At 39.1% G+C, this 8,778-nt stretch overlaps 1 protein-coding gene across 1 annotated transcript in view; it reads right to left on the reverse strand.

Annotated features, from left to right (window-relative positions):
- The window catches only part of OSGIN2 (oxidative stress induced growth inhibitor family member 2), a 13,712-nt gene extending 11,099 nt beyond the window's left edge, over positions 1 to 2,613 (reverse strand). The window contains 2 exon segments of the mRNA XM_004697482.3: positions 1,252 to 1,406; positions 2,584 to 2,613. Of these exon segments, the coding sequence (XP_004697539.3) occupies positions 1,252 to 1,318 (67 nt within the window). The 5' untranslated portion in view covers positions 1,319 to 1,406; positions 2,584 to 2,613.
- Positions 2,614 to 8,778: the final 6,165 nt, after the last annotated feature.

The following is an 8,778-nucleotide window of genomic DNA, read 5'->3' on the forward strand; positions in this document are numbered from 1 at the left end:
AAATAAATGAATAAAAGCATTTAAATAGTGGAAAACTGGATCTGAGGCAGTTAACTTAGTTGATAGACACACAGCAGTAAAATCAAACAGAAACCCACAAAACTCAAAAACCAAACAAAAGAAAGCATGCAGAGAGGCAACTCACAGACTGACAGTAAACAGAATCATACATGCACCCAAAGATGCCTGAATCAGTACTTAGTAGATGCCTTAAAAAGCTGAGACTGGGAGTAGCCTGGAATACCAGGTAGGGCCAATAAAATCAATCACATGGGTCCTTAAAAGCAGAGCGCCTTTCTCAGCTGTGATTAGAAGAAAGTGAGTAGGAGATACAGTGTTGCTGACTTAAAAGGATATGAGGTTGTACACCAAGGAATGAGAATAGCCCTAAACATTGAAAAGGAAAGATTCTCCCCTGAAACCTCTGAATAAAATGCAGCTCTGGTACCACACTGATATGAGCTCAGTGAGATGAGTATCAAGAGTTTTCAACAAATCGACTGAGAACACATTTATCTATACAAATGTGCTTGACACAATGGATGGATGGATGGATTGTGATAAGAGTTGTACGCGTCCCAATAAAATGATTAAAAAAACAAAACACATTTATCTTGTTTAAAGCCACTAGGTTTGAAATAATCCCTTACTGCGGCAATAAAGACTAATACAAACAAAAGGGCTTCAAAGAGTTTGTGGAAAAATGAAAGGAAAAGATATATTGAATATACAACAGTAATAGGATGATTAACGGTCATTGCAATCAGCACTGCAGTACATTACACTGTGTGTCCATTACTGAGCATGATTATTAACGTGCACTGTCAGTTGCACCTTTAATTTCCCTGTCAGTATCCAGTCTAGCAACAGTGGAGTGCTGTGGGTACACAGTACAATCCAACAGTGTACAGAGAATGCTTTGTGCAGTAGTCCAACTTGGGTTATCATGAGTATCATGACACTGACCACTTACAATGACTAGCAGTAGTTACCAATAATAGTATTATTAGTCCCTCGATAAAATACATTGCACTGTACCAACATAAACTTGTTATATTAACTAATTACACACGCTAAAGATTTGCTTTTTTGTTGTTTTAACAAATCAAGCAACCTAAGAATACTTTTCAATACGATCTCTAGGAACTTGGTGTTAATTGTAGTTTTATAAAAGTAGTCAGGGTTAGAACTAATTTTAAGAGATTAAATGAACGGGGGGAGGGAAAAAAAAGATAAAACGCAGTAACTTACCTATTATTACCACAGGCAAAGTCACTGACGAATCTTCAAGTAAAGAAGTTTCTTCAACTAATGGCATTGCTTTAACCTTTCGCCCCAAACTATCACCAAAATATTGCACTAAGGAATTAAAGATCTCTCCTTTGGTTTCAGAGTCATTGTAGTTCCTTTTAAAAAACATAGGGCACAAACAAACTACGTCAATATAACCTTTAGAAAATTCAGTCTTTACTCAGTTTTTTCTAACTTGACTCTTACATTTATTTAGGCCATAAATATTTCTGTAGAAAAAAGGAAATCCTTTCAATTCATACTTTCATATTGGTAGCTGAGCACCCTATCAACCTAAACCATTTGAAAGGCCCAAACCCTACCTAGCTGCCAACCTCCTTAGTACCTTGCAGGCAAGTCCCTATTGAATAAGCTCTCTTTACAACCCAAGGGGCCCTAGGGATGCAGTGGGCTAAATGCTGGGCTGCTAACCACAAGGTCAGCCAGGTCAACTCCACCAGCTGCTCCACAGGACAAAGATGAAGTTGCCCGAGTCCATGAAGTTTTGTTTCTTTAAACTGTGTATTAGGTGAGGGTATATATTTCAGATCAACTTTGTCTTCAACATATTAAACCAATCATCCCCCAATACTTTACCCCTCCCTCCCCAATCCTTGGTTTCTCTTCTCCCTCTTATAGACGACCATCTTCTACTTCAACCAAGTTAACACCCCATCTAGTTTCTGTGTAGCCTATTGCTCTATCATCCCTAATGGATAAACAATGCATCACTATAAAACAAAGATGAAACTTCAAAGCACCTCATGACATGGATGGATGTGGAAACCATTATGCTGAGTGAAGTTAGTTAATCACAAAAGGCCAGGTATTGTATGCAATCTGTTTTAAGGTGGGGAAACCCAAGATAAGAACTTTCACACCAAAGGAACAGAATTTGAAGTTCTGTAAAAATTCAGTCTCCTAAACCCCGCTGGTATAGTGATTTCACACTGGGCTGCAATCCCAAAGATCAGTCCCAAACCAGGAGCTGTACGGAGTTCCAGTCTCACGGACTCAGAGGCAGTTCTACCCAGTCAATAGGGGCGCTATGAGTCAGCATCCATTTGATGGCAGTAAGGTTTTGTTTTGAAACCCAAGGGAGCAGTTTTACTTTGCTCTATAGGGTTGCATATGAATCAATTGACTCAAGGACTGTGTTTAGCTTCTTTTTGTTTTGAACCCCATAGACGTAGGGATTGTATTGACAATTTTCCCATTCTGACATCTCCTAGGAATAGCTAATTTCTCATCTACTACACTGTCCTGGGCTGCTCAAAACACAAACTCATCTACCTTTGAAGAAGTATGGCCAAGGTGGTCCTTGAAAGCAAGGATGGTGAGACTTCCTCTTACATCCTTGGGGCATGTTGTCAGAAGAGATCAGTCCTTGGAGAAGGACATCACCTTTGGTAAAGTGGAGGGGCAGCAGAAAAGAGGACTGTCCTCAGAGATGGACGGACACCAAGGCTGCAACGACAGGCTGCAGCATAGGAATATTATGAGGGTCCAGGCAGTTTCCTTCACTTGTGCACAGGGTCACTCACTATGGGTGGGAAGCAACCCAACGGAACCTAATAACAACACACTGTCCTGGATTATTCCTCCAAAGGGTCTTCCCTGCACACACTCCTCAAACCCCTTTGAATGCTTCTGGCTACCCAAGGCTGTGTAGTATCTTCATTGTAGCAAAGGCCAAAATTCTTTTTCAGATATGCAGATCTTATCTCCACTCTCCCCCCAAACACCCCGACCTCAGACACCACTGCTTTCAGATAGAACCTAGGAATAAAAATGATCCCCTGGCACCACTCTAGAAACTGACAAGTACAAAGATGCTGATTTCTCTTTAAACAAACAAACAGATGATCCTCAGCAAATGAAGGCATTTTAGGAATCACTGGGTGGCAAAAATGGCTACCCGTATGACTACTAGCGGAAAGTGTGGCAGTTCTAACCCACCCAGAAGAGACATGGCAGGCAATCCACTAACCAAAGGTCAGACCTAGAAAATGTATACAGCAGTTCTACACTACACACAAGGGATCACTCAACAACTAAAACCACCACATTTAACGTTAAACGCAAAACCCAATGGTCTAAAATGTCTTGCTGTGCTTTTTTTGTTTTTGAATTTTTAAGTCTACAAATAAATGATGCAGAATGAATTCTCAAGATTCATTCCTCAGGAACAAACCAGAACGGATTCACTATTTTTAGCACTAAGAGTGTTTATTTACAATCCAATAGTCTTTCATTGGAAGTTACTATGGATTGAATTTTGTCCCCCTCAAAATGTGTCAACTTGGCGCAGTCATCATTCCCAGTATTACGTGGTTGTCGTCCCCATTTTGTGGCCCGATGTAATAATCCTGTATTTGTGGTGTGCTGTAAATCCTAAACTCTTTCCTAATATCTTGAGGCAGGATCAGTATGTGGTATATCTTCAGTTTCACCTTTATTCAAGTCACCACCCTTACTCAAGTCAGTTTTTAACTTGCATGACAGATATATAGGAAGGAGAAGGGTTTCACAACTACCAAGAAAAGAGTCAGGAATGGAACGCACCCTTCAGACCCAGGGTCCCTGTGCTGGGGACTTCCAAGACCCAGGGGAAGGCAGATGCCAGGCACATGGAGCCCACGGGGCCCATAGATGTTGAAAGGAGACATGGACCTTCCCCAAGAGCTGGCACCCTGAATTCCGATGTCTAGCTTCCTAAACGGTGAGAAAATAAATTTGTTAAAGCCAGCAACTTTAACAAGTTTACAACAGCAACAGATCACTAATAAAATTACAAACTCAATTTGTATATACTTCATTACTAGGAGGCATTTAATATAAGTCAAGGTGTCTCAAACAATTTTTTACTGGCAAATCTCAGAGGTTTATTATTTTTATTGTAGCATTACGGTGACCCCGTGTGTGCTCAGTGGGGTCTGGAAGAGTGGGACCTTTCAGAAGCAGTTCACCGGTCCTCTCTTCTAAGCGGTGTGCTTTCTAACTGCCACCCAATCAGTGAGTCGGGGAGCACCTAGCTGAACGTGCCACCCAAGGAATTGACAGGATGGTAGCAGGTTTTTCACATGAGGGAGCTTCAAAATTCTCATGGGAAAATCCCATTATCTTTTAATGCCATTTTCCTACAAATGTTTTGAAACCCCTTTATATATAATAAACAGGAGACCTTGTCAAGTAAGCACTGGACTGCTAAGGGCAGGATTGGTAATTCAAACACACTAACTGCTCTGCCAGAGAAATGTGAGGCTGTCTACTCCTCTAAAGACGGGAAGACTAACAACGCCTCAGAAATCCTATGTAGTAGGGTAGCCATGATTCAGATTCAGCTCAATGGCTGTTCACATATGTTACGATCTATAATATAAATACCTTTAGTGTTTATTATACCTATAGCTTTAGTACTTGTTATTCCATAAAGCTCTTGGTGAGGGGAAGCCTTTCCTTTCTTAAATTCTATCTAACCTGGTCTAATTGTGCCTCTTAAACTTACTCCGCTCTCGAGCCCTTTTTGCCTGAAGAAATTTGCAACAATGGCAAACATTGCCAGAAGCACCTCAGATTCATTATCCATTTTATTTTGAATTAATTTTTGGTTTTGTGCATCTAGATGACTACTTAAATATTTACAGTCATCCAGTCAAGGAGTGGTAGCACTGTGGTCAAGGGCTTCACCACCAACCAAAAGGTCAGTATTTCAAAGGACAAAGGTGAGACAGTCTTTGTCTGCAGAGATTACAGTTTTGGAAACTACAGAGCGGTCTGCTCTGTTCTCTAGGGTCACCATACATGGAAGCAAACTGAGCATCTTTTCAAGTGTTATTGTATATCTTCATTGGAAAACTCTCTTGTCAAATCCTTAGCCCATTTGTAAATTGATCTTCTTGTTGGAAAAAGTTCTTTTTAGATTCTAGATACAAATCTCCTTTCAGGTGTGTGATTTGTAAATATGCTCTCCTGTTCTGCAGGGTATCTTTTCAGCTTCCCTGGTGGTGTCCTGTGAAGAACAAAACATTTTCATTTTGATGCAGTCCAATTTATGTCTTTTGTTGCTTATCCTTCTGATGTCTTACCTAAGATACCACAGTCTAGCTCAAGGTCACAAACAATTTGCACCTACTTTTCTCCTCAGAGTTGTATCCTTTAGGTTTTTACATTCAGACTTTTGATACATTTTGAGTTATGTGTAAGACAATACAACTTCATTCCTTGCGACAAAGGTATTCTTTCCCATTGGAACTCTCTTGGCACCCTAGCTGAAAACCAACTGAACATAAACGTAAGAGCTTATTTTTGAATTCTCAATTATATTCCATTGACCTATATATTTATTCTTATGCCACCACGCTGTCTCAATTACTGGAGCGCAGTTCTGTTTTGGAAGTTGTGAAGTATAAGTCCTCCAACTTTGTTCAGGATGGTTTGGGCTATTCTTGGATCCTCACCACTCCCACATGCTTGTCAAAGGTGGGCAGCTGGGTTCCTGACAGAGATTGCACAAAATGTGTAGATCAATCTGAGGGGTCTTACCATCATTAACAGTATTATATTGCCTAATCCAAGTACAAAAGATTTCTTTCCATTTAATTAGGCCATCATTAATTTCTCTCAGTAAGCTTTTGTAGTTTTTGTATGTATCTCTTCCATTTCTTTTGGTAAATATGCTCCTAAGAAAATTACTATTTTTCTATGCCATTGTAAATGGAATTACTTTACTAATTTCATGTTCAGGTTGTCCATTGTTTGTGCATAGACATACAACTGATTTTTGTTCCTTGCGATATTTCTGAATTTATTAGTTTTAGTGGTTTCTGTGTGTTTGTGAGCTAAAAAATTTTGTCCAACTATCCAATCACCCAAGTACAGTAAGAAGAATAAAAGTTTAGGCTTCTTTAAGTTCACTACACAGTGTAACATAATTTCTCCTGATTTTAAAATAACCAATGGTTAAATCTGTGTGACAAATTAGTCATAATAAAGGTGCCCACCATTTGATAAATGTAATACCGGCTCAACATAGACATCACAACAACTCTGCATCAAGGCAAGCACACAAAATCCGAAGTCTAGCTCATTGGTTTTTACATCAAGCACCAATGAAACAAGGGCCTGCAGCACAACTTGGGATGACGCTTTCCAAAAACAGCAGAGCGTAAATTTCAGATTTAGTATGGTTCCTGCCGTTTTAAAGTCCATGCACACTGTATCACAGCCCTAATGACAGTGTCACTTTCCACTCTGGATATTCAACTTGCTAAATATCTACTCTACTTAAAAGTATTTGAGTAATTCTACTTTTAAGATTAAATACACTTTTCCTGAATTTGAGGCACCAGTTAAATTAGAAAGTATATAAAATTATCATTTAGGATATACTAAGAAATAGCACTTTTTAAATGGGAAAAATAGTATTCCTAGGCATCAACAATTGAAAGGCGATTTAAAACTTAAGGATGATTTTAGGGGATTCCCTATTTGTTGTTATTGAAATATTAAAGTTCAGGGCTTCAAAACCAATTTTAAAAGATGACACAGGCATAATATTTGAGTATCAACATTTTAAATCCTAACAACGCTTCTTTAATGATTACTCAAACTCAAATGAAATGCTTTGTTTAATTTGAGTAGTTTTGGGAAGCATGATCCTAAACTGTGACCAAATTGAAAGCACAAGAAATGTGAAGTCACACGTCAAGTTAGTCACACTTTTCATCAAACAATTTTCATAATGCTTATAGCCGCTCATATTTTAACAAGATCCAAAATATAGATGTTACAAGTTATCTTTTCAATGTGTCTTACTAATGAAACTGCTCAAAGAAAAGCATTGGTAACAGGAACATTTCTCTGCTAGAGCTGACAAACTATATATACATGTTTAATTTTAGAGCATTCTTCACAATGAAAAAATGTGGCTTATTAGTCATAATTTTTATCTTCTGGCTGGCACACTCTGGTTTTCTGTCTCAAAAGACCAAAATATAGGGAATACATTCTTATCATCTCTTCCTCTGTATTTACACAGTTACAAAGATAGTGAATTCAGTCTAGGGTTAACTAAATGTGTGTGAAAGGCATCTGGGTTTCGGGGCACTCCAGTTTAACAAGATTTCAGTCAGAAAATCTTGTTCTGGAAACTCTGCAGAGGAAATCTGATAAAAATTTTGCAAAGTGAAACTTGATACTCTGAAAACCACTGTCTGTGAAGGGGTCGATAGATTTGCCTAGAACTTACACAATACAACACTTTTAAATATATCCAGAACCCACAGATTCGTACAAAACTTCCTGAAAGGTAGGCAAATTTAAATTACTGCTCTCCATTACAGTCAGAGAGCTCTGAACCTTTTCTGCACCGCACAGCCCTGTTGAAATTTGGTGAAGCCTCTGGACCCTTTTGCTGAAGAATGTAATGAAGGAAAATAAAGATTTACCTATCAAGTATATTATAATCATTATAAAAAATGAAACTTGCAATATATATATATATATATATGTACTGCTCTATCACATTAAATAATAAACTTGGTGATGTGTCATGATGACTGTAAACTTTGAAAAACTGGAGCATGAATATAGTTCTAGATGTCTATAACAGCTGTAATGTGATACAAATATGATTTGAAAGCCTTATTGATGACAAAGGAGTACCCAAGGGTGTAAACTGTTAACATACCCCATGGCAGATGAAAAGGTTGGAGATCCAAGTCGATCCAGAGGTGACTTGGAAGAAACGCCTGGGACTTCGTTGGAAAAAGTAGCCACTGAAAATCCTCCTGAGCACACCACACCTCTACTCATAACTCACATGAGGTTGCCATGAATCAGAATCGAGCCCCTGATAACTGGATTATTTGGGGATGACAACTTCACAAATGCCACAGTGAGCTGTAGTTTCCATTCATAAGTAAGGGAAATGCAACCTTGTAAGTAAAATGTAGTGAAAATAATGCACATCTCTTTCCATCCAAGTCCAACAGACCACCTAAGTCCTATGAACTTCACAATCACACAAAAAATAAGTCTTTCTGGAGCAGTTTTACCTGCTAAGCAGCATCTATCTTACTACACGATCTCCCTAAGCTCAACAGTGAAATCCCTCTTCACATCTCTTCACCCGGGGTCAAACCAGTCTTTGCTCTTTCTCCCACATCTGACCGCAGGGTCCGGTTCATTGAGCCAGTTCTCCATCCAACATGGATTCACTTTTCCTTTGAGATGCAACACACTAACAAACCTGAAAACGTCCTTCACAATCCGAGCCTAAAACCACTACCTTTTTTGTGGTTGTTGTTTACGGCGCCCCTCCAAATTTCCACACCATATTATGAATTACAATGACTCACATCTGGTTAGCAACTCAGAACCTATTTTTAACCGGATCCCCGCATTTAACAAACACTTCCCCATCGTCTACACCCCAGTAACTTCGGTCGTCAGGGGATCTTTGAAAGGGTGCTTCGTGGACCCCCC

The sequence above is a fragment of the Echinops telfairi genome, unplaced genomic scaffold (genome assembly GCF_000313985.2).
Source record: "Echinops telfairi isolate 266 unplaced genomic scaffold, ASM31398v2 ScPeMD7_1;HRSCAF=3_0, whole genome shotgun sequence".
Classification (NCBI taxonomy): Eukaryota; Metazoa; Chordata; class Mammalia; order Afrosoricida; family Tenrecidae; genus Echinops; species Echinops telfairi.